The sequence below is a fragment of the Dendropsophus ebraccatus genome, chromosome 5 (genome assembly GCF_027789765.1).
Source record: "Dendropsophus ebraccatus isolate aDenEbr1 chromosome 5, aDenEbr1.pat, whole genome shotgun sequence".
Classification (NCBI taxonomy): Eukaryota; Metazoa; Chordata; class Amphibia; order Anura; family Hylidae; genus Dendropsophus; species Dendropsophus ebraccatus.
Window position 1 is genome coordinate 107825107 of NC_091458.1, and position 25818 is coordinate 107850924.

General features: G+C 38.9%; 2 protein-coding genes across 6 annotated transcripts in view; both read left to right on the top strand.

Annotated features, from left to right (window-relative positions):
- Positions 1 to 25818, top strand: part of RPL31 (ribosomal protein L31) — a 384238-nt gene that overhangs the window by 191850 nt on the left and 166570 nt on the right. The gene's annotated exons all lie outside the window — the stretch shown is intronic.
- The window catches only part of NPAS2 (neuronal PAS domain protein 2), a 72623-nt gene that overhangs the window by 30445 nt on the left and 16360 nt on the right, over positions 1 to 25818 (top strand). For all 5 annotated transcript variants that reach the window (XM_069970946.1, XM_069970945.1, XM_069970947.1 and 2 more), the window contains 15 exons: positions 365 to 418; positions 541 to 689; positions 4208 to 4299; positions 6407 to 6496; positions 6885 to 7005; positions 7880 to 7993; positions 12556 to 12674; positions 13744 to 13826; positions 14300 to 14406; positions 15117 to 15264; positions 17654 to 17738; positions 19356 to 19491; positions 21888 to 21991; positions 23410 to 23496; positions 25464 to 25607. In XM_069970946.1, the coding sequence (XP_069827047.1) occupies positions 365 to 418; positions 541 to 689; positions 4208 to 4299; positions 6407 to 6496; positions 6885 to 7005; positions 7880 to 7993; positions 12556 to 12674; positions 13744 to 13826; positions 14300 to 14406; positions 15117 to 15264; positions 17654 to 17738; positions 19356 to 19491; positions 21888 to 21991; positions 23410 to 23496; positions 25464 to 25607 (1633 nt within the window). The remainder of the gene's footprint in view (positions 1 to 364; positions 419 to 540; positions 690 to 4207; positions 4300 to 6406; positions 6497 to 6884; positions 7006 to 7879; positions 7994 to 12555; positions 12675 to 13743; positions 13827 to 14299; positions 14407 to 15116; positions 15265 to 17653; positions 17739 to 19355; positions 19492 to 21887; positions 21992 to 23409; positions 23497 to 25463; positions 25608 to 25818) is intronic.

Below are 25818 nucleotides of genomic sequence, written 5' to 3' on the forward strand. Positions count from 1 at the left end.
TCCATTTAAGAAAGCTAAAATTAAGTAGATTCTGTTTGCAGTATACAGAGGCTGACAAATGATATGCATAATATACTTAACTGTAACTTTCTAAGTGGCCCAACCCTTTTGAAAACAATGTCATTGTTATGGTATTATATAGAAAAATACACTTCCTTCCAAAATCATACTTAAATCAGTAGTCTTTGACAATATTTGAGTTTTGTATATTGAAAGTGATGTCGCAGGTGTTGTAAGAGTCATTTTTATGTCTTACCAAAGGATAATATTCCAGTAAACCACAACATGACTCACTATAATTATAAAAAAAAGAAACAAGGTCTGAAAGTATGTTTGTCTCAGCAACTCCCTTCTCTGTTTACAGGAATAGCTGCGTAGAGAAGCTAATGGATGGAGATGAGAAAGATAGGGCAAAGAGGTAAGATCGACAACATGTGTAAGTTTAAAATGCTTTGCCATTTCTAATTTATAATAATTTTATGCTTCTTCTTTAATCTACCAATTCCATTAACTTTCCTACTGGTGTGGTTCCTTTTCCAGGGCTTTACGTAACAGGTCTGAGAAAAAAAGGCGTGACCAGTTCAATGTACTTATCAAAGAGCTCAGCACCATGCTACCCGGGAATGCCCGCAAAATGGACAAAACCACCGTGCTGGAAAAAGTTATTGGCTTTCTACAAAAACACAATGGTAAAATCACATCTTTCCTTAAGGGAGTTTTCCCATCCCCTAAAGTGATGTTATGGTGCTAGGATATTCCACTGTGGGGGTCCCAATAATTGTAATGATAAAGAGGACACAGCACTGTATCCACTCCATTGCTTCTCCCCAACTCAGTAAATGAGGCCGGCTGCAATTCCCTGCACAGTCTGGCGGCTTGGTGCACCACTGTGCAAGAAAGAATTCAGAAGGGCAAGCATTGGTTAGGGAAAAACATAAGATGTTCTATGAAAAAAAAGAAGGGGACCTATTTGACCAATTACCAACCATGAGAGCTGAAGGAGATGCATTACTGTTTTGTGGAGACATGCTGTATATGCCTCCTTGCTTTATAGTTCCCATTCACTTTAATTTTACTTCAAATTTCGGCTAAAAAAAGCTGAAAGTAAAACTGTTACAAAAGTTAATTGTTTTTCCAAAAACCAATGTGTGAGTGTTTGTGTAAAAGTTTTAGGCTTTTAGGCTGCATTCACACTACGTATATTTCAGTCAGTATATGTATATTTCAGTCAGTATATTTCAGTCAGTATTGCAACCAAAACCAGGAGTGGATTAAAAACACAGAAAGGATCTGTTCACACAATGTTGAAATTGAGTGGATGGCCGCGATTTAATGGCAAATATTTGCTGTTATTTTAGAACAATGGCTGTTATATTGAAATAATGGCAGTTATTTACTGTTATATGGCGGCCATCCACTCAATTTCATCATTGTGTGAACAGATCCTTTCTGTGTTTTTAATCCACTCCTGGTTTTGGTTGCAATACTGACTGAAATATACTGACTGAAATATACGTAGTGTGAACGCAGCCGGGCCCGGCTGTTCACACAATATCATTTATGGCCATATTTCGTACGTCTTTTTGGCTGACCGTCATTTTGAAGTGAAAACACTTCTGTATTATGCATATTACATCATATTTGTATAATATGAATGCTTTTTCACTTCAAAATGACAGCCATTCAAAAAGACATACAAAATACGGCCAAAAATGACATCTGAAAATAGCCTTTTGAAATATGAAAAACTGCTGTAAAAACTGACATAAAAGAAAACAAAAAAAGGGTAAACATAAACGTGTGCATAAAAATTTTGCAAATTTAAGGCAAAAATCTGATTGGTGTTAATCAACTCCAATTAGATGAAAATAACTGAGATTGGCACCATGCTTGACTAGGAGGCATGGCTTAGTGGAAAGTGTGCATGGCTTCGGCAAAAGCCATTCTTGGCACAACCAAGGGCTGACAGACACTATTGAATATTTAGTGTAAATGACTTAATTTATATATTTTCAGTTTTAATGTGGTATGATTACATTTGTTATTTAAAGGGGTTGGCCTAGGGGTAAAAAAAAACAAAATAAAACCTTTTGTATGGACAACTCCTTGCCCCTGCTTGTCAGCACTTTGTAGAAGGAAGAACTGCCCACCCATCCAGTTTTTGACTGTTTTTGAGGCGGGACAGCACTGTGGCCAGTGATTGGCTGAGCAAAGCATGTCCTGCTGGATTCATGCCTCACAGGAAACAAGAGGAGACAATATTGACCAGGAACAAAGAGATTTTTTTTACACAAGCCTTAGCTATGTATATTTTTTTTTAATACTTGGGAAATCCCTTTAAGAACAGATGTAGTGTGAGCAGTAAATATAACATTATTGCTAGTATAGACATATATATTAGAAAATTTTGTATTCTTCTATAGCCCATGACAATATTATGTAATGCTACAAAGATTTGCAAATAGACTAAAATGCCTTTAAAGGCTACAGATATGTTTGCAGTTCTCTGGAATAAAGATTTATATTGTTGTTGGATGCCATCAAATATCTGGTCTGGTGTGTTAATGCACAATTACCATACTTTTGCTGAGAAAAAAATCAGGAACATATCGGATTGTTCCATACCTTTTATGGAAACGATGCTAAGCTATCGAGAAATTTTTTTTTTTGCTTTAATTCATTAAATGCTTAGCATTCTTTTCTGTCAGTCTCTTCATATGTGCTGTATATCAATCACCAGGAGAGCATCATTCAAATCCTTATACACAATAACTGTCTTAAACCTTTGTATAACTTTTTGTAAAAGTAATCAAAGTAGCTGCAGTATTATGTTGTTGTTTTTGTTTTTTTTAAACACATTTCAGGTCATGAACACTTGTTTTCAGACACAGTCTGTGACTATTACTACTTCATGAAACAAAAGTTGAATTACCTAGAAAATACGCTACTGTCAGGATAGGGAACTGTACAACACAGGACTGGTGTAGCCCTGAAGCTGGCACCTGCTCCGCTGTCCCTGCCTATTTACCTCAACTGCCCTAAGTGCCAGAGGACAACTGGTCAATGGTCCATAATCCGGTATAAGTGTGAACACAGAACAAAGACAAGACAGACAATTAGTAAGCGGTCCGGGTCAGTAACAAGCGGGCAGCGCAGCACAAAATCGTGATCCAAAAGAGATGTCAACAATCAGAAAGCCAGGAAGTCAGAATACCAAATACACAATGCAGGGAACACTAGATCAAGAAACACTTGTAAACAAGGCTCTATCACAGGCAAGGAGGGAGGGGACTGGACAGACTTATATGGGAGGTGAAGTCCCATCCCAGGCCTGATTGGGGCCTGAGACTTTAACCTCCTGCCTAAACTAAAGCTGACTGGCAGCTACATCTGCCAGTCAGCATACTGTCAATGCTAAACAGCTTAACACCCGACCTGGGAGCTAAGGATGACATGCCCCTAACGACCGTCCGACATGGCCCGGCTCATTACAGCCACTTTTACTTTTCCTAATCGGGTCACTTGGCCAGTAAAAACACCCCCATGCTGCCCTAGTAAATTCCCAGCATCCTTTGTCCTAAAATCTTCGTTTAAGTTTTGCAAGATTACATGACAAGGTCCAAATTGTGCACTGACTACTAACACTCATAATGAAAAAATAAATCCCAAAGTATTCCAGTTTACTAACTGCACACATACTGAACATTTCTGTGTTAAATTTGGTGCCCCATAGAAAATTAATGGAAGGCTGGCTGCACACCTGAGGTTTGCTCCATTAATTCCAGGAATAATGTTGTTTCTCTTCTTGGTATTGGTGGGGATCCAGCAGTCTGCCCCCGACCAATCAGCTTGTTATTCTGTATCCTATGCATAGGGGATAACAACTTAAGATGCGAATATCTCTTTAGTCTCTTGCCCTACATTATAGCACATAATTATAGTTTGTTCCAGTATAAATATAGGCACATGTATGTTTAATTAGTTAGAGATCAATTCTGTTTTTGAAGTGTAACAGATTGTCAATAGTTTTATGTCTCCATGCCTTATAGCTTTGGTTTGCCTGCCCTCTCTAAGAGGTCTTTCTACTAAAGCTCAGAATCAGCCAATGCCTTGCAATTGTATTATAATTAAAATTATTGTATAGAATTAGAAAAGTGCATAACCTTTAAATATCCTAAAGACTTTTTATATTTATTTTTTTGTGGAGAAATTACAGCTGAGACAGAGGGCAGTGATAATCATCCAGACTGGAAGCCTCCATTTCTCAGTAATGAAGAGTTCACCCAACTCATGCTGGAGGTAAGGAGCCTGAACTTTCAAGAATTCCTATATGGCCTCTAGTAGTTTCCAGGCATATAAATAATTGCTATGAGCGTTACTTACTGTATATGGCCTGAAAACTTATTTTGTAAGTCCTACCTATTTAGGCATGGGGGCAGTTTTCCGCCATTAAGTAGTTAGCTCTGGCAGGAAAACAATAATGTCTCCCTGGGAACATCAGCATATACACTGTAGGAGCCTGCAACAGCACAGAGGGGCCGTCTCTGAGCACTGACACTCCTAACCAAGAATGTTCCTGCCATCGGAGGACCACCCCCATGCCTACATATGTAGGACTTACAAAGTATTAGTGATATGTGAATAGTGAAATATTCGAATATTCGATATTCGAACGAATATCTCCCTGATATTTGACTATTCGAACGAATATTCGATCCCATTAAAGTCTATGGGAACAAGTATTCGATTATTGAAAAACATGTATTCGACCACTTGGAGGTTCACCAAGTCCACAATGACACCTCAGGAAAAGGGAAGGGGGATTAGAACGCTTTGAACTCTTCGATAATATTCGATAGTATCGAATACCTTACTATTTGATCAAACAGTATTTGCTCATCACTACAAAGTATGTTTTCGGCCCATAGCAGTAATGCTCATAGCAATTACTGATATGGCTGGAAACCATACTAGGGGCCATATAATGATGTATGTATTGCTGCATTGGCAAATTTGTAGTGATTGGTTCCATTTAAATTGTTACTGTCATTTAAAAAACAAAATGTTTTCTAGAGACTTATTTAAAGTTTTGATCTGTTAAAGGGGTAGTGCGGCGCTCAGAAATTATTCACAGAATAACACACATTACAAAGTTATACAACTTTGTAATGTATGTTATGTCTGTGAATCGCCCCGTTCCCCGTGTCCCCCCACCCCCACCCCCACCCGTGTACTCGGAAGTGTGGTGCATTATACATTACCTGATCCGTGTCGAGGGCCGTCCGCCATCTTGTGCCAAACGTCATCTTCGGACGGACGGCCGAGTCGCTGCCGCCCGTCCCCCCTCCGCCGCGTCACAACTGTGCTCAGCCACGATTGGCTGTATAACTGTAATGTGTGTTAGTCTGTGAGTATTTTTTTACCGCCGCACTACCCCTTTAAGTTCTGGGTTTTAAGGCAGACCCTGATCATTAGAAAGAGCAGTGAAATCTATCCTTCTATATGTCACTTGACATTAATAGCAACTTAGCTGGTTTCTACTTTATGTCCTACATGCGCCCCCAAGAAAATCTATCCTGTTATACATCACATGACATTGATAGAAACTTAGATTGTCCATATTCTCTACTTTATGTCCTCCATACACCACCATGCAAACTTTCAAACAGTATCAGAGCTCCCAACATCATAATTAATCATGATGCTGGGAGCTCCAAGGTCCACTCCACAGGACACCGTCCGTCCACGGACAGGTGCATTAGCTTTTTAAACTTTTTAAAAGTGATATTACCATATTTTGCAAATGCTCTTATTGTTATTGCCAAGCCGTATTCTCCTTTAATAGAGATGAGCAAACCTCGAGCATGTGGCGTTTCATTACCAATGGCGGAAAAGTTGGATGAAGCCCTAAGGAATCCTGAAGAATAGGGATGGTCCGAACCTGCCGAGGTTCGCGTTCGCATGAAACCGAACGCTCGGCAGCAGATTCCCACTGTGTGCCCGCTCTGTGGAGCGGGCGGATCCAGCGGGAGTAACGCCTAGAAAACTGGGATACAGCCTATAGCTATGGCTGTATCCCAGTTTTCTAGGCAGTCCTCCTGCTGGATCCGCCCGCTCCACGGAGCGGGCAGACAGCGAGAATCATTACCGAGGGTTCGAGTTCGTACGAACCCGAACCGAACTCGGTTCGGACCATCCCTACTGAAGAACATTGAAAACAAGGCAGCCTTAAGGCTACATCCAACTTCTTCAAACACTGGTAATCAAATGCTGGAATCTCAGGTCCAAACAAACCCAAGCGTGCTTGAGGTTCACTCATCTCTAACCTTTAACCAATGTAATGAATTGGTATATAAGATGTTCTCTCAAAAAATGCTTACAAGCTACTGTTTACTTGTTTCTTTAGGCACTTGATGGCTTTATTATAGTGGTTACAACAGATGGGAGCATCATATATGTTTCTGATAGCATCACTCCATTACTTGGACATTTACCAGTAAGTACCTTTCCTTGTTAAAAAAAAAATTACCAAAAAAAGTTACATTATAATTGCATTGCTGCATTCATCAAATGAAAGTGATGCAAGATAATCATTAAAATGCTGTGACCAATATCCATTATTTAAATGTCCCACACCTGTCAGGTATCTGATCGGCAGCCCCCCCCCCCCCCAATAGGATTGTGAGGGGATGATCAGTCGCTTCTACAGCTGGAGGTCTATACTTACCAACCGTGCCTGAAACATTGCATGAAACAGTATTCACAATCTAATGATTGCTTATGAAAACAGTCGTTGTTTAGAGTTTCTCTATAATGATACAATCATTTTCTAGTATCATATGCATTATATTATATGCTGAATCAGCCATTTCCTTTTTCCTCAGTCAGACATCTTGGATCAAAATCTGCTGAATTTTTTGCCAGAACAAGAACATTCTGACATCTATAAGATTTTGTCTTCACATATGCTTGTTACAGATACTACATCTCTCAACTATTTGAATGGTGAGTAAAATGTTACTTTCTGCAGATGCAATCTAGTTCAAGTTACACAGGTGATTGTAAAAACTATAAAGGTAAATCTACATGTAATGGCGGCAATATGTTTTTAAATTTTTAATGGCAGATTCCAAAATATGTTATAGAAAATATAGTGCAGTCTTCAGTGCTATATTTTTTTTTAAAAAGGAACCTGACAGAACTTGATAGGCCTCATCAGTAGGATTCATGAGATGCTATTGGTATCCGCTCTGTCACTGACCCCTTTACAACGTGAATTCCAAGTCTCTGTCCCTATAACGTACAAAGCCTTACCTGCAAAACTGTGTTTATGTAACTCAGAATGTGGGGGTCCCGGTCGCTCACCATGGGCTCCTCGCCACTCACCATGGCCATGGGGAGAGTTAATTGTATCAATTACAATTAATTGTAATCAATTTCCCCCCTGCCCCTGCCAGCTGCCTTTATAATTTTATAATTTGCCGGACTTCTCCTTTAAAGGAAACTTTGCTCTCCAATGACATAAAACCTCTCCTTTGTTTGGTATACTTACTAGAGATATGGGAACTTGGTATTTTGCACGAAAATAAGTGATGATATCATGCTTTGATGGGTGTGATAACTTTAATTACAAATTACTTACCTAGTAAATGTATTGTATACAATGACCTTAGACAGAAGACAAAATTGTTTGACTCCACCTGAAATATTTTGTACAGTATTTAAAGAATAAGTGTCAATTCTCAACAATGAAGATTTTTGGGCAGAATTGGTTCTTATAATTGATTTTTACCTAGGGCAACATTTATTTTATATATTTTTTCATTTTTTTTTATTCTTTTGGTGCTTTCCTAATGTCTATTTTTATTTTTGTTTTCAGCTGATGATGACTTGGAATTCTGCTGTCATTTATTGAGAGGAGCTCTAAATCCCAAAGAATTCCCAACATATGAATATATAAAGTTTATAGGAAACTTTCGTGCCTGTAGCAATGGTGAATATTTCATTCATATTTTTTTTCATACAATTTCATGTTTTTATGCTGTTACATGTTATGGCCCAGATATATTAATCTGTCTGAGACAAAAATGTGTCTCACTTTTGCCTCACACAGATAGAAACCAATTACAGCTTAGTTTTTGTTTCTCAAAATAAGACAATATTGGTTGTTGTCTGAGACAAAAGTGAGACACATTTTTGTCAAGGCCCCCTGAGGTGCATTTTAAACATTTTTAGGCCCTGTTCACATAACAGAAAATCATCTGGATTTTGGCATTAAATCCTCACATATTTCTGAAATCTGTGTGAGATCCGTTCCAAAAACATGTCCCATTAACTTTAATAGAAATACGTGCTATAGTTTATATGGCACATATTTTCTGATGTGGATTTGAAAATCTTCAGCCCAGTGGTAGAAACGTTCCTGCAAGATTTGATAAAGAATAACCAAGGAACATTTTTGGCCAGTTTTCTCTGGTTCTAGAAACTGGTTGTCAACACAACAGCTGGTTCAGAGAACTGTTGAAAATTAGAATTGCCAACCTGTTCCCCTGTATTAAAGGGGCTATCCAGCGCTACAAAAACATGGCCACTTTACCCCTACTGTTATCTCCAGTTCAGGTGCGGTTTGCAATTAAGCTCAATTTACTTCAATGGAACTGAGTTTGACAACCCCACCCAAACTGGAGACAACAGTACGGGGAAAGTGGCCATGTTTTTGTAGCGCTGGATAACCCCTTTAATTTGTAACTGCTTCCTTAGGATATGCACTTTTCCTAAGGGCCAGGCCCCATCAGCAGAGGCTAGATCTCATAAGCACAGTGCAAGTACTGGGATAGGTGAATGTCTAATACTGATGTGTGGAGGGATAGCATATGAAAATTGAGGGGGCATGGTATATGATAGTAGATGGTGCACAGTATATCAAGATATTGGATAAGGTGCAAAAGTTTATAAACACATAAAAATGTGGTGCAATTCATGTAAAGGTGCAAATTGCACAACATTTTGGCAGGCATTTTAATAATCTTTGTTGCAGTGGGTTAGTTACATGGTTCACAAGTTAGACAGACTTTTGAGCTTGTCCCCATAAACATTCTTTTCCTATGAATACACCAACCAAAGGTAGTGAGTAATTCTATCCTAATTCTCTGTACTTTGTTTGCTGTACTTTATTTCATACACCAGCAATTGTAATGTCACTGCTGTCTTTCCAAATAGGTCATCTTCTGTAGAAATTCCTCAATGTGCCTTCCAGAAACCACACTGCATTTCCTTCACATCCCTCTCAGGCTGCGTTACTCATTGCCCTCATTTCACCTCTGAAGCCTAAAGCATGTTTATTACATGTAAAAATAAACTTAAGGGTGGGATGCATATTTGTGTGCTGAAGACTGGGGCCTAATGTCTCTGATGAAGCCCTTTATGGAACAATGTTAAAGCAAAGCCAGTTCTGTGTTAGCCATTTACTTAATGTTTGAGTAGGGATTGCATTACTTTTAAGGTAACATGCCAACATTCTAAGCCAGTGGTTCCCAACCTTTTGCCCTTTATGAGCCACATTCAACTTTGAGTGATGATCTGGAGCCACCTCAACTAAAAAATAAATAGGAAATTACTAAGGCTGGCATTTCGGGTCTAAAATCAATACTTTTTATTATACTGCTTTTCCGATTAGCATGAATTCGCCCCTGCTGCCACAAGAAAGGGTAACCATGGATATGTCCACAGATAATGAATCAGAATGGGGCTTGTGCATGGAATCCACCTTCACATTCATAGTTACCCAATCTTCTGACAGCAGAAGTGACTGCAGGCTTATTGGGAAAAACCACGAATAATGACAGGTACACAATATGTAAAACCTTACTAGTGTACAATCATGCTGGATTTACCAAAAGGCACATGCGCAGAAGCATTGGAAATCTACAACAGCTCTGAGCTAGCGTACGTAAATTGTAGTCAACTGGACATGCCCGCTAGACGTGAAAATATGCTTACTCTAAGCTAGCTTTTTTTTGCTAAAGTTGGTTTTGCATCAAATTTCACATGCTTTCACTATTTTGCACCAGGCGGAGATATTGACAAAGTCCCCCTATTATTAATAATTACATCATTAAAATTGCCATTGTTCTCTCATTAGAATGTAATATTGTGCAATGTTGTTAGTTTAATCATAACTCAATAGGCTAAGACCCAAATGTAGCTCCTGAGACACTGGTTAGGGACCCCTGCTCTAAGCCAATATTCCACGCTATGCCAATATTCTATTCCATGTCAAGATTCTATTCTGTCCAAACATTTTATGCCAATTTTCTTCTCTATCCCAACATTTAGTGTACAATTCTAAGCCAACATTCTGTTATAACATTTTATTATATGCTAACATTCTAAGCCAATATTTGATTCTAAGACAATGAGGGAGATTTATCAAAGGGTGTAAAATTTAGACTGGTGCAAACTACCCACAGCAACCAATCACAGCTCAGCTTTAGGCAGTGCTGAAAGGAAAGCTGAGCTGTGATTGGTTGCTGTGGGCAGTTTGCACCAGTCTAAATTTTACACCCTTTGATAAATCTCCCCCAATATTCTTTGCTAACATTGTATTCCATGTCAACACCCTATACCAACTTTATAATCTATGCCAACATTCAATGCCACCATTCTGTGCCAGCATTCAGTGTCACCCATCTATGCCAACATTCTGTTCTAAGCCAAAATTCTGTTCTAAGCCAAAATTACTTTTTTATGCCAACATTCTAAGCCAATGTTCTAAGCCACAAATCTACTCTATGACATAATTCTATACCATGAATTTATTATGTGCCAACAATCAAAGTTAAAATTCTATGTTCAGAATTTTATTCTATGCCAACATACTAAGCTATCATTATATTCTGTTTCAACAGTCTATTCTAAACCAACATACTATTCTACACCAACATTCCGAACCAACATTCTAAGCAAACATTCTAGGGCAATATTTCAAGCTAACATTGTAGGCCAACATTGTATTCTATACCAATATTCTATGCCAAAATTCTATTCTATTCTAACTCTGCTTTATGCCAACATTTTATGCCGCTATTCTATTCTTTCCCAACATTCTATTCTATGTCAACAATCTATTTCATGCCAGCATTCTAAGATAACATTTTAAGCCACCATTTTTTTTTGCCACCATTTTATGGCAAGATTCTATTCTAAGCCAACATTCTACACCAGGGATGGGGAATCTTATTCCCCTCAAGGGCTTTTTTAAAATAATTTAAGGGCCATAGAAAAATATTACCATGATTGTTTCTTCTGAGGCACTAATACATCAACATCCTGTCAATAGCAGACACAGACCCCATTTACTTCTATGGCGCAAACATAGTCAGCTAGGAACTATGTTTCAGTCAAATCCAGTATTCCCGATTATGTACAAGCCGTATGCGGCGTGCAGGCTAGATGTTCCCTACTTCAATCTACACCAACATTGTAGGCCAACAATATATTCTATGCCAATATTCTCAGCCAACAATCTATTCTATGCCAACATTGTATGTCAAACTTTTATGCCAACATTCTTAGATAACATTCTTAGCCACCATTCTTTTCTATGCCACCATACTGTGCTATTTTATTCTATGCCAACATGCTAAGTTAACATTCTATGAAAACATTCTACTCTACGCCAACATTCTATGCCAACATTCTATTTTATGCAATCATTCTATTTTATGCTAATGATCTTAGTTAACATTCTATGCCAACATTCTATTCTATACCAACATTCTATTCTATGTCAATATTCTAAAAACATTCTATTCTGTGCAAACATGAGCATTCTATCCTATGATAACATTCTATGATGACAATACATTCTTTGTCAGCATTCTATGCCAACATTCCAAGCCAACATAACAATCTATGGCAACATTCTAACCTATGACAACATTCTATGATAACATTTTATTCTATGGCAACAATCTATGCCAACATTCTTCTTCAACATTCTAAGTCAACATTCTAATTTAACATTCTGAGCCAACTTTCTATTCTATGCCAACATCCTATACCAAGATTGTACACCAACATTTTAAGCCAACATTCTATGGCAACATTGTAAGACAACATTCTATTCTATGCCAATGTTCCAAGATAACATTCCTAGCCAGCAACATTTTATTCTATTCTATGCCAACAATCAAAGCCAATCATTTATTTTATGCAACCATTCTATTCTTTAACAACATTCTGTTTTAGGCTAACATTCTGTTAATGGCCAACATTCTATTCAAGGCTAACATTTTATTCTAGGCCAACATTCTATTCCACCATTCTACAGTCCAATATTTCAGCAAACAAACAATTCTATAAGCTACGTCCAAAAGACTGCTAAATGTAAACCAGTTATGTATTATCAGTCATCAATGTTTAGTACACAATATGATCTTGAGGGGGAACGCCTTGTTTGGTGTGCTCTAATGTCTGAAACATCAGTGTTACATTTAAATGCTGGAAACCTTCTGTTTTGTTTTTCTTGTTTTCATATACATATTGTTGTTTCAGTCCCTCCTTCTTCATGTAATGGCTTTGAAGGGGCCCTTTCAAGAACATACAGAGCACAGCTTGGCAAACAGATGTACTTCATTGCTACAGTACGTCTTGCAACACCGCAATTCTTAAAGGTCAGTTATGGCAAAATGATGTTAAGTTGTTTACTGTGCCTTCGCAATTGTGTGGCTGGGCCACTGACCAATTGCTGCATCATTCCTGTAGCGCTTTTAATGCATCATTATCTACCACACATCATCTGTACATACAGGGCAATGTGCGGCTGACAGCATGTTCTAGTTTATCGGCCGATTGTTGACAATAAGCATTCCCAGGGAACACTTATCTGCCTGTGTAAAAGGTTCCTAACACTGGATAACCCCCTTTATATTATAACTGATGCCAAAAAGGCAGCACTATTAGTACACTGGGAGCTTTAAACTGTCCCATTAAAATGAATGGAATCAGTTTAAAGATGTGTTCCTCTGGTGCTTTTATACTATGTCAGAGGACAACATCCCCGAATTGCCGGATGAATGTAAACGCGGCCTTAGAAGAAAAAGCAAAGAACAATAAAAAAAATCCCGGAATGCTGGGATGTACATAATGATGACATTTTGTTAGGATAGGCTTTTAGTGTGTGATAGATGGGAGTCCCCTGAGTAAGCGGTAGTGAAATGACGTTGGAGTGAGGTGGGAGGCCAGCGGACCAGGACTCTGCACATTTCTGGTAACACATTGTTGGCATGTGTATAGGTATACTCTGTACAATTACTCTGTTCAGCATACTGGAGCGTTATGGCATAGCACTTTCACTTTATTTTGTCTAACATGCATTTAGGCTCAATGAGTTGACCATAAGGTTTACACATATGCACATGCACTTTAAAATAATTATCATGTTACTCTTGTCCCAGTAGTGGGAGTCTCCCACCTCCCAGGTCTTGTTTTTATGTTTTTTCTTTTGTGATAGATTTAATAAAATTTTGTTATACATGTTGGAATTCTGAGTGACTTATGATTATTATTTGGGGCACACGAAGTGTACATTATTTTCTTAGGAATATAGGTGTTTTCTATTTTTTTTTTTTTTTTTAAAGAAGCTGAGCTTTTATACCAGTCTTAACTCAATCATGCTGCTGGTCTAAGACTAAAAATAAGATTTTGTTGTTGTGTGACATTTTTTTAAAAAAAACATTTTAGGAAATGTGTACTGTTGAGGAATCGTTTGAAGAATTTACATCAAGGCATAGTCTAGAGTGGAAATTTCTATCTCTCGATCACAGGTGAGCATAAGTGCACTATTATTACTTTACTTTATTATTACTTGCAAAACAGACAAAAATACCAGATCCTGACTTTCTGTCCTCTAAAAGGTGTGCAACTGTGCATTTTTTTTTACTACATCTGTATTTTGTATCATTCAATGTTAAGGTGGCCATACACTTTAATAACAGTTATCTTTACCACAAGCTTTGGGTTTGGCCGAAATAAGCATAAAGTGTATTGAGACATTTGTCAGAATCCTAATGCTGAAAGACAGCAAAATACAAGGAAAAAGGTGTGTGACCTACCACTAGGTTTTGATTTAAGGGACATCTATGTATTATATGTATTATACTAGTATGTAGCACAAACATTGGCCTGCTATAAAAGTAGGATTATGGATAATATTTTTTAATAACATTGTATTATAATCTTCACAGCTAGATATTATATAACAAAAAATCCCTTTAAGCATTTTTTTTGTTCTAAACAGGGCTCCACCAATCATAGGTTACTTACCTTTCGAAGTTCTTGGTACATCAGGATATGATTACTATCATGTAGACGACCTGGAGATATTAGCTAAATGTCATGAACATTGTAAGTGCACCTAATTATAGAAAAAATAAATAAATAAATAAAAAAAAATATATATGTGTGTGTGTGTGTGTCTGTGTGTGTGTATTTTTTTTAATCTGTATTTAACTTTATGTGGTGTTAAAGTGTTTGTTAAGAAGTGTGAATTGGAGTAGTTTAAGGTGAATTGGAGTAGTTTAAGGCTATGTTCACACTACGTATATGTCCGGCCGCATATTTTTCGTGGCCGGACATATACGTGTAAAACTCCGGCCGGGATTTACGCAAGTTGCGGCCGGCTACGTACGGTTCGCGAACTTACGCCCGTAAGCTACGTACGCTTCCCGAGTGGCGTACGTAGCGATCTGACAGCGGTATTTTACTGGGATATCTTCGGCTAGCCCCGGACACCCCACAGAACCTTTTGGATCGGCAAATCAAAGTGGAAAAAAGAAGAAATCACCACTCCGTACGGGACTGCAAGTTACAGCATTTCCGTCCCGAAACAATGGTCCGGTTCATTTTTTACGGTGCCTCATACGATCCGGGCGTAAGTTCGTAGGTAGTGTGAACTGTGCAGCCGTAGATCGTATACTTTCTATTGTACGCAAAGTATGTAAATCTCCGGCCGCTTATTCACGGAGCGTGCTACGGCCGGAAACTTACGTAGTGTGAACCTAGCCTAACTTTGTTTATTAAAAAAAGAGCATAATATATTGAATCTCTTTTAACAGTAATGCAGTTTGGGAAAGGAAAGTCTTGCTGCTATCGTTTTCTTACCAAAGGTCAACAGTGGATTTGGCTTCAGACTCATTACTATATTACTTACCATCAGTGGAATTCTAAGCCTGAGTTTATTGTGTGCACACATTCTGTTGTGAGGTATAGTATGTCTTACCTAAGTGGGCCTAGGGGGTATTTTCTCCTCACCTTTAAAGGGGTTGTCCAGCGTGGGGGCTATTTTTTCATATGGCCAGGGAGGAGGTGGCTGAAACAAAAGACGTCCACTCACCTCCCCGGGATCCCGCCTCCTTCACTGAGTGGCTGAGCGGACCTGAGACGTCACGTCTTGGGCCCGCGTCAGACACCCAGAAGCGTCCGGGAACCAGGCACCAGAGCGACGCGATGCGGGACCTGCCACTGGAACCGGGGAGATGGGTGGACGTCTTTTCTTTTAGCCACCTCCTCCCCGGCCACATGAAAAAATAGCCCCCACGCTGGACAACCCCTTTAACACTGTGTCATTTTAGGTTGAGCATTTTGTGCTAATTTCTTCACTGACTCAACTGATGAAACTGTGTTAGCCTGCAGCCTTCACTAGAGGGCGCTTATAAGTTGTTGGTTTTTCTTGTGTTCAATGTACAAACCCAGTCCTCTAGTGGGGGTAAAAGACCTTTTTTTGTTTAAAGAGGTATTTCCATCTAGAGAAGTTATGCCTTATCCACAGTATCCACAGGATAGTGCATAATTAAGAGATCATGGAAGGGGGGCGACAATGGGCTAAAAATAAAAATTATTCTCTAGACAACCAGTATAACATTTTCTAACTTACCTTCATCGGAAAAATATGAAATTTCTACACCAACTGTTTCTAGTAGCCATAAAGATGACAGCTGTATTTAACAATGATCATGTCCACCACAATAATCTTTGATATGCTCTAAAAGAACCAGTTATTTCCATTACAAGAGTATATATACACACACACACACACTAAATATTAACTCAAACACAACATATAAAGGGTAATAATTTGTAATCCATTTTTCCCTAAGTGCTCAACTTTTCTATCCTTCAGCTAATCTTCTTAATGTATTAGGGGTATGCCACCTAAAGGGGTTGTTCAGGTAGCATGAGATAGCGGAAACCTTCTGTCCTGCTCACTTTCTATGATTCCAAGTCTCAGAAATATACCTTCCAAACATAGAGGGGGCCACACATGCTACACATGATGCCTATAGCCACATGAACATTGCTGACATTGGACAGCACATGTGGGTGTAATGTCTTTTCAAACTTTGGCAGCTCCACACAGTTGAACATTTGTTGTTAAAGGGAACCATTCACCCCGTGGCCCCCGTTAGAAACAGACAAACAGTTACATAAAGGTCAATATACTTACCATATCGCTCCCACTCCCGTCCCGGATCTCGTTGTTGACACGGAGAAATCACCGATTCTTCTTCTCCCGCCCATTATGGTAATGAGCTGAGATGAGTCCAACGTCCATAAGAAACGACGGACGAGTCCAACTTATTCATGAGGTCCTCTTCTCGTCGCCGCCCATCCACGCCTCCTGGAACTTGATTGACGTCTTCAGTCTTCAGTCTCCTCACGAATTCCCGCGCAGGCGCCGTTGCGAAGGTCTCGTCATCTCTTCTGCGCCTGCGCGGTAAACAGGATACGTGCTTGTGACGTTCCTGTGTACCGCGCATGCGCGAAGTCCAACACGTCACTTCAGCTCTGACAATCGGCGCACGCGCAGTAAACATTGAAGCTGTGGAGCGGCTTCAATTGTGAACTGCGCATGCGCCGAAAACGACCGTCACGGCGCCTGCGCGGGATCCGGCGAGAAGAAAGAAGACGAGGAGGAAGAAGACCCGGCGTCAATCAAGTGTCGGAGGCGGGGAGAAGGCTGGACTTCGGGCCGGCGGCGCTCATTACCATAATGGGCGCGAGAAGAAGAATCGGCGATTTCTCCGTGTCAACAACGAGATCCGGGACGGGACCGGGAGCGATATGGTAAGTATATTGACCTTTATGTAACTGTTTGTCTGTTTCTAACGGTGGCCACGGGGTGAATGGTTCCCTTTAGTCTAGGTGAGGTGCTGAATATGTCATACTTTATTAAAATGATTACATACAATACTTTAAAGGGGTTATCCAGCAAAAATCTTTTTCTTTTAAATCATCTGGTGTCAGAAAGTTATACAGATTTGTAATTTACTTCTATTAAAAAATTCCAAGTCTTCCAGTACTTATTAGCTACTATATGTCCTGCAGGAATTGTTGTTTTTTTTTTCAGTCTGACAAAGTGCTCTCTGCTGACATCTCTGGCCGGGACAGGAACTGTCCAGAGCAGGAGAGGTTTTCTATGGGGATTCCTATAGAAAACCTCTCCTGCTCTTGACAGTTTCTGTCTACTGATGCCACTAGATACAGTGTAGTATACACTTAGTATTATTATATATTATTGTTATCGGGTTTGGATTTTCGATTATATTGCATGGGTGCTGCTTTTTAAACTAACATTATGTTTGCTAAAAAACAGTTATGCGGATGTTCGAGTGGAAAGAAGACAAACAATGAAAAAGGACAATACCTCATCAGAAGCCATTGTCACATCTGCTCTTAAGGTATTAATTCCATTTTTAAAACAAACCTTCCTAGTTTTCTCCCAGTTTTTCAAAGTTTTAGAAACTCCACAATGTGAATTGATGATTCATAACGATTTGGAGTGATTCAGCCCTCTGCAGGAACAAAAAAAAAAAAACACTCAACAGCTCCGGTAATATAGAAAGCAGAATGTAATCTTGTTGCAGCAACGCCTATAGGTGGAAATATTTTGGCTGCACTAACAGTGATGTACATGCTGATGCTGGTGGGCCATCTACTGTTGCAGCAAACAGACACTGTAGCTAGGTGTGCTACATGCTCCGTAACAGAAGTTATGCTGGAGTCTTAAGTGACTGGGTTCTTCAGTTGGATCCTATAATATCCCTCAATGTACCAGTTATTTGACAAGACTTTGTGCAGTAACCTTCAACATAGTTTTCATTGATTTAGGCAGTCTTAATTTGTTTAAAAATTATTTCCTCCTTCTACTTCTACTCATGCACAGACAGATTTACTATTGCATACACAGGAATTCTGGTATAATTTGTAGCAAAATGTGCCTCGCATAACTTGCATCACATTTATTATCAGATTTAGACCCTTTTCAGGCACTTCCTCCTGTGTCCAACAAAGGGGTGTGGCCCTGGTAAAAGGGGTGTGGCCCTGGTAAAAGGGTCATGGCTTAAGATGTGACACTGTACCAGAACTCTAGGGCAAGGTTTTGGCGCAACAGCCAAGTAAAGGTCGGTGTAAACGTAGTTTACACTGTCTAGTTTTAATAAACCTGGGCCACTGTACACACACACACAAAAAAAAAAAAAAAAAACATTTTATACCTTCAAAAAAATGGAAATTTACATTGTAAGTGTAGTCAGGCCACATCTATGTCCCACACCACCCTGGGTACAAAATGACACCCAGATTACTTTTTAACAATGTTTGATACAAGAGACACCTGCTTATTGGTTATATTAATATACAGAAACTCAAGACATTTTTTATGCTTTAACATGACAATTAGATATCTCAGTAACACAATTTTTTTTAACCAAATACTTCCGTGATTCAGCAAGAGATACTCTTATGGTGCGTTTACACAGGCAGATTTATCTGACAGATTTTTTAAGCCAAAGCCAGGAACAGACCATAAACAGCGAATGGGTCATAAAAGAAAAAATGAGATATCTCCTCTTTTCAAATCCATTCCTGGCTTTGGCTTCCAAAATCTGTCAGATAAATCTGCCTGTGTAAACGCACCATTACTATATATATATATATATATATATATATATATATATATATATACTATATATTACTAAGATTTTGTGCACTCAATAGGGATTTGGCAACTTATGAGAAAGATTAATAATAATGACATAATATAGATCAGTTGACATGCTGTATGCGTTTGTACTGTGTCACCTCTGTCCATTCTATTGTATATAGTTTCCTCTAATTGTAATGTCACTGCTCAGATGGATCTATTTCTATGTAATGTTCTGTGTACAGTTTCCAGAATTATATACAATTCACTTTCATGAATAAAGAAACTGAGTAGCTTGTATGTGTATGACAATAATGCAGAGTGGGTGATGCCACTAGATCCTGACTTTCTTCTTTTTACCACAACCTTTTAGGACAGTGACCTCAGTGTGGAGAGTGAAAAGCATTTTACCATGCATGACGTTAGTGCCTCACAACTCAGTCGCAGTTGTTCTCCCTCCGTTTCCTCAAGAAGCTCACATAAATCTACTCAAACTGCAGAGCCTGTATGTAAGTAAGGATATATTCACTAGTCTAGGTAGAAGAAAAAAGGCTATATAACTGAACGATGATAGCTGTTAGCACATAAACTAAATAGGATAGCCAAAACAAGACATATAGCAGGCATTTATAGTATTGTGCTATTGGATATTAATTATTAAGGGCAATTAAAAGTTATATTAACAGCAGTGGAACAGTGGTGTTTAATATTCAAAACATTGTCCTGAACAGTAGAAGATGATTGTATTGTCACAACAATTAGTCAACTAGAACTAGAAACTAGTCAAATTTTACCTACACATTATGGTGAGTTAAATTAATGTATCGTTATGTAATACATGATGGTGCTGTATTGTCAGTATGATAAAACTAAGCAAAGGGGGTTACATAGTTTTTCATTGTAAATAAAAAAAATTACTTAAAGGGGTTATCCAGTTAGGTAAAATACGTGTGAACTCACACACACCACTTCTGGAGACTAACAATTTATTCCTTATCAGTCTCCTTCCCTCAGTTTTGAGCTTACTGCTTTTGCTGAAGACAACGAAAACTGTGTGTGAGCTGCTATCTTTGTTCTCCTTCTCCCCTCTCCCTTCCAAGACGGTTCATGTAAACATATAGCATCCCTGGCTGGCTGTATCTGAGAGTAAATCACAGTCATCAGCATCTTGATCTCAGATTAATCATGAGCCGTCTCAGTAGGGAGGAGGGAGAAAACAGCTCACACACAGCAGAAGATCAAAATTGGGGGATGGAGACTAACAAGGTAATGACAAGTATGGAATAAATTGTTAGTCTCCAGGAGGGGGTGATCCCACATGTATTTTACCTAACTGGATAACCCTTTTAATGGGGTTACTTCATCTTATAAAGTTATCCCATGTTCACAGGAGTGACTAGACTCACATTCATGTTGCCGCTACATCCCTTCTCTATGGGAGTTCCAGGAACAACAGAATACAATGTTTAGCTCTTTCTGCAGGGGTTACGTGCATGGATGACCTCTAGCTCCTTTCCAGCAGGGAACTCAGGTTCTCACAGGGGTCCAACTGCAATATAGAGGATAAGTGTGTAAAATGGGAAGACTGCCATTAACACATTTTCTGACAATAGATGCTGGAGGCTTGTTAATGTGATGCCAAACCAAAACCATTCCATAGTCAGGAGCTGCACCAGGAGCTGTGATGGTATAAACTAGAGTTACTCTCTTTCACATAAAATGCAATAAGGTTTACTTTTCTGAATACTATGGCCACTTCTGAACCATGGTCCAGACATAGTTGCCATAAAGCTTTACCTTAAAGAGAATTTCTCAGCTATAATTCATGGTCCAAACTGCTCACACTGTTAGCTGTTAAGTCAAGGAGACACATGGTACCTTCTATATATCCAGCTGTAATTCCAGAATGTAGAAAAATGCTTTTATTTTTTGATACAACAAATTAAAGGGGTTATCCAGCACTACAAAAACATGGCCACTTTCTTCCAGAGACAGCCCCACTCTTGTCTCCAGCTTGGGCGGGGTTTTGCTGCTCAGTTCCATTGAAGTTAATGGAACTTAATTGCAAACCGCACCTGAACTGGAGCAGGAGTCATGTTGTCTCTAAAAAAAAGTGGCCATGTTTTTGTAGCACTGGATAACCCCTTAAAATAGTAATTCCCAAGCTCCTAAAAAGCTGCTCTAAAATATCGTCTCTCCCCCCTCTCTGCTTGATTGACACCTGGAAGCTGAGTCTCAAGCACTATCAGGTATGGAGGGGGAGTAAGGCTGTTACAGCCTGCTGCACTTCAGGAACTTGAAATAGCCTCTCATTATATGAACGGTACCATGTGTCTCCTTGACGTTACAGTGTAAGCAGTTTAGAACATGAATTACAGCTAAAGATAAAGTGATGATAAAATAGAAGTAGCATGAGGAAGAAAGGGGAACATTTTGGTAATCTAATAATTGCCAGTACTACATGTCAGGGAGGAACAAGTTAGCCGCACATTCCCGTTTACATGGAAAGAAGTGATCATTTTAACAGCTGCACAAACACACACACTGATTACAGACAATGAGTGTTCCTGTAAGCCGACCGGTACAATATCTTTATTGATCCAATACCCACTTTGTCATATTGTACTAAATAAAAGGGCAATACCATTTTTACATAATATATATTAAATTTAGTATTCAGATAAGGTGCCTTTACACAGAGAGATTTATGTGACAGATTTTTGAAGCCAAAGCCAGGAACAGACTTTAAAAAGAGAACAGGTCATAAAGGAAAGACTGAAATTTCTCCCCTTTCAAACCCATTCCTGGCTTTGGCTTCAAAAATCTGTAAGATAAATCTCTGTGTAAAGGCACCCTTAGATTTGAATTATATTCACAACTAACAGTGAAATTATTATTTCAACAGCAACACCTTCAAAGCAGACCTCAGATGTTAAGTCATTTGAAAGAGTTTCCAGCATGCAGCATGACGTTCCACTTCAAAGAATCAATCAGCCCGCTGCAGTCCAGGTATGAATCATTCATTACAATGAAATGAAAGGAAGGTTCTGAGTTGTATTGTAAGTGAAAGCATATATATATATATATATATATATATATATATATATATATATATAGTTTTTGTATTTTCCCCATAGCACTAAGGTTTCAGTAGATTGAATGGCGGGGAAATTATCATCGGTAGGTTCTCTTACCATCTCTCACCATAAGTTCAACCACCTTTGCATAAAGCAATAGTAGAAGGAAATATAAGAGTCATTGTAGTATATCTTATTAGAGAAAATGCTTCTTTCTCCTCTTATGGAACATCTTTTCTACCCTCCTCTGCATTGTGTTGGCTTTAATGAAGGAACACTGTGTTTTTATTATGTATCTGATGATGATTGATAATTATACACTGATTTTACACTCGGTAGAAGAGCTGAAACATTGCTTTTACACTTTGGGTCAGTAAAGATATGGTAATATTTTATTCATGCGACACCTAACAAGCCACTTCTGTAGTTTTACATGTTGCAAAAACAGAATAGTAATATGATACCAGCATAAAATAGTGATCTCCCAAGTTAGACCTTTAAAGTGTCACTGTTGTTATAACTTTCCAAATCCAGATTAACAGGGGATGTGATAAAAAGATTTGAATTTACTTCTTTTTTTTTTAGTTGCCTAAAACAAAGCTATACTTATCTGAAATCTAGGTCCAGTCCCTTGAAGGCAGCTTTTTAGTCTTCAGTTGGCTAAAAAAAGAGACTAAACACAGGAAGCCCCGGCCAGTACAGTCACGGCTCAATGTATCCATTAATGAAATTACTGCCTTCTGTCTCAGTGTGCAGATGAGCTGGGAAACACAGGACTTCATGTGTTTAGACTCTTTGGGGGAGGGGGTAAGTAAACACAGGAAGTGCTGTATTCTCCATAATAACGTAAAAAAAATAATGAATGTAAGTTGCAAACTTGCTATATATCACGTTTACTGTCGATATAGGTTTTGAAAGTTATAAGCGGTGACACTTTGAACTTTTTCTGTTTCTTGCCCTCAAATGGGACCTTACCTTCTCTCTTACCTCTCCAAGCACAATAGACATGAATACTGAAACAAGGATGCTTTAATAGCTGTTTCTAGAGCAGCTAACAGATACCGCGTCTGCAATGATCAGGCTTGAACATTGTACAATGTACATGTGTAGAATGTGCTAGATTAGCATTATCACTCAAAGAAAGATTTCCAAATACACATTCCTGGAAATATACCGTATAACTGTTTTGTTTTGACTTATTTCATATTGTAAGACAAACAAACCACAACAATTATAACGCTTCCAGGTAGAGCTCCACATGTATCCAAAGATTTAGGCTTGATAGCACATGTACAACAGGAATTTTACATTGTTTATGAGGATGCTTATATTGTCTTTAAATTGTTGTAGGCCTCAGTAACAGTTCAGCAATGTGATGTCCAACAACAGCTGGTACAGGAAAATTCTCAGCAGAGCCAGCAGGTTCCTATTTCCCAGGTAGGTGACTAGCACTTAGAGGACAACAATAAGTAGTAGTATTTAGGGATGGTCCGAATCAAGTTCAGTTCGGGTTCGTACGAACCTGAACGCTCGGCAATGTTTCCCGCTGGTTGCCCGCTCCGTGGAGAGGGTGGATACAGCGGGAGGACCGCCTGGAAAACTGGGATACAGCCATAGCCATAGGCTGTATCCCAGTTTTCCAGGCGGTCCTCCCGCTGTATCCACCCGCTGCACGTTGCGGGCAGACATCGGGAATCTGATGCCGAGCGTTCGGTCTCATACGAACCTGAACCTCGGCAGTTCGGACCATCCCTAGTAGTATTCTTTATAGGAACCTTGCAAATACTCAATGTCAATGTACTTTGTGTAAAGCACCGAATTATATTCACTGTTTTTGCTGTTTGTTTAAAGTATCTGTTTTATGGGAGAAAAAAACAGGTGCAATGGTGAAAATGGATGTAGTTGTATGCCAATCATCAGGATGCATTTTTTTTAGTGTACACAAAAACGCGGTCGACCACATTTCTTTTTACGTTGCAATTAAATATTTGAAAAACGATCTATTAATGTTTCAATATTTTTTATTGTAGAATTTTTCCCGACAATTTTTTACAGGTATAACAAATAATACGAATAGTAGATACATCAAGAACATGGATTGACAAAGAAAATACAGAAGCGAGCCAGCTGATAGCAAAGGAACATAGGTGTTGTGTCACACCTGAGTCTATGCGCGTAGTCTGTCCAATGAGGGCTCAGTGAAAAGATACTTGAAGAGGTCCTCTGGTATAGTCCAATGATAAACCTCTACTGGTATGCCGAAAATGAGAATCAGAATAAAGTCCACTTGGCCCAGATAGTGTCCATCAGCTGTTTGTTTAAAGCTCTACAAACAGTGTCCATGTTCTATGAGCTAATACTAATAATACATATAAACCAGAAAATACAATAAAACCAAGAGAGCAGGTATACTCAAACATAGTGTATAATAGAGCAAAAGGTATGGTCATGAGGGATAGGTTACTATACGGTATGGTGCGTCCGCTACCGATTTAGCTGAGGCCTAAGATGTGCAATAGTTGCTCCTAGCCCACACGTCCCAAATAGCCTTAAAAGAATTACCGGTAGCTCTGGAATAAGAAATGAGTTTTTCCATAGAGTAACAGTGTTGGATGCTATCAACAACTTCTTGTAGAGTCGGTGTGGCAGGTGACTTCCAATGTCTTGTGATAGCTAATCTGGCAATATTAACAATTTTGCTAAATAAAATTTTGACAGGAGCAGGGATATCATGGAGGTCTAGGAGCAACAGTGCCTGTGCCGGAGATAGTGTACATTGCCAGCCTAATACACTAGATAGCAGGTTATTTACAGATGTCCAATATGTAGTGAGGCAAGGGCATTACCACAAAATGTGGAATAGGGAGCCAATGTTACCACAGTTGCGCCAACATAAAGGAGATGAAGAAGGATAGATATGGTGCAATTTTTGTGGCATAAAATACCAATGTAGTCTGATTTTCAAGATGTTCTCCCTATGCGGGGTAGCCATGGCTGATTTGATGGACCACCTGAACGTCTGCGACCATTCCTCCACAGAGTAGGATTTGCATAGGGAAAACAGATCTATTAAACAGATAGCAAAAAGGCAACGTCAACCTAACCCTACCATGATATTCTGAAGGGTAATAAATGAGGTATTTAGGCAATGTAAGCAATAGCTTTAGATAAAAGGTCAGGGCTTTGGCTGCTTTGCCACAAGATGCGATGAAGTAGAAATATCGCACTACTCTTGTCTGTAATTTACACAAAAAGAAACTAAACTCTGACCAACAAGGAAGTGTTCCTCTAATCTGGAATGTCTGGGGGTTATTATATGGAATGTTTTGTCTATATAGTGTTACATATTTTTGTCTTTTTGTAACAGCCAATCCTCACGCACAAATTTTGCTTTGCATTATTAGTTTTCTGCACATGGCATGTTCCAAACTATCAAAAACGAACTGGAACAGAGGAGACTAAATATCCAAGCCAACATACGGTGGCAGCAGGAAGAGCTACAAAAGATCCAGGAGCAGCTCAGTATGGTTCAGGATCCTAATTTACATGTAAGTCTCTTCACACTCCTTTCTGCTTTCTTGTTGTATGGCAACATGTTCACATAGGCTATGTTCACACAACGTCAAAAACAGAGAGAAGGCATCCGATTTCGACATTTAAAAAACATCAGTTTTTGCTGCGATTTAACTGACTGCAATAGTATATATACAAAATTAGTGGGCACCGCTATAATTAAGGAGTGCTAAACCGATGCATATA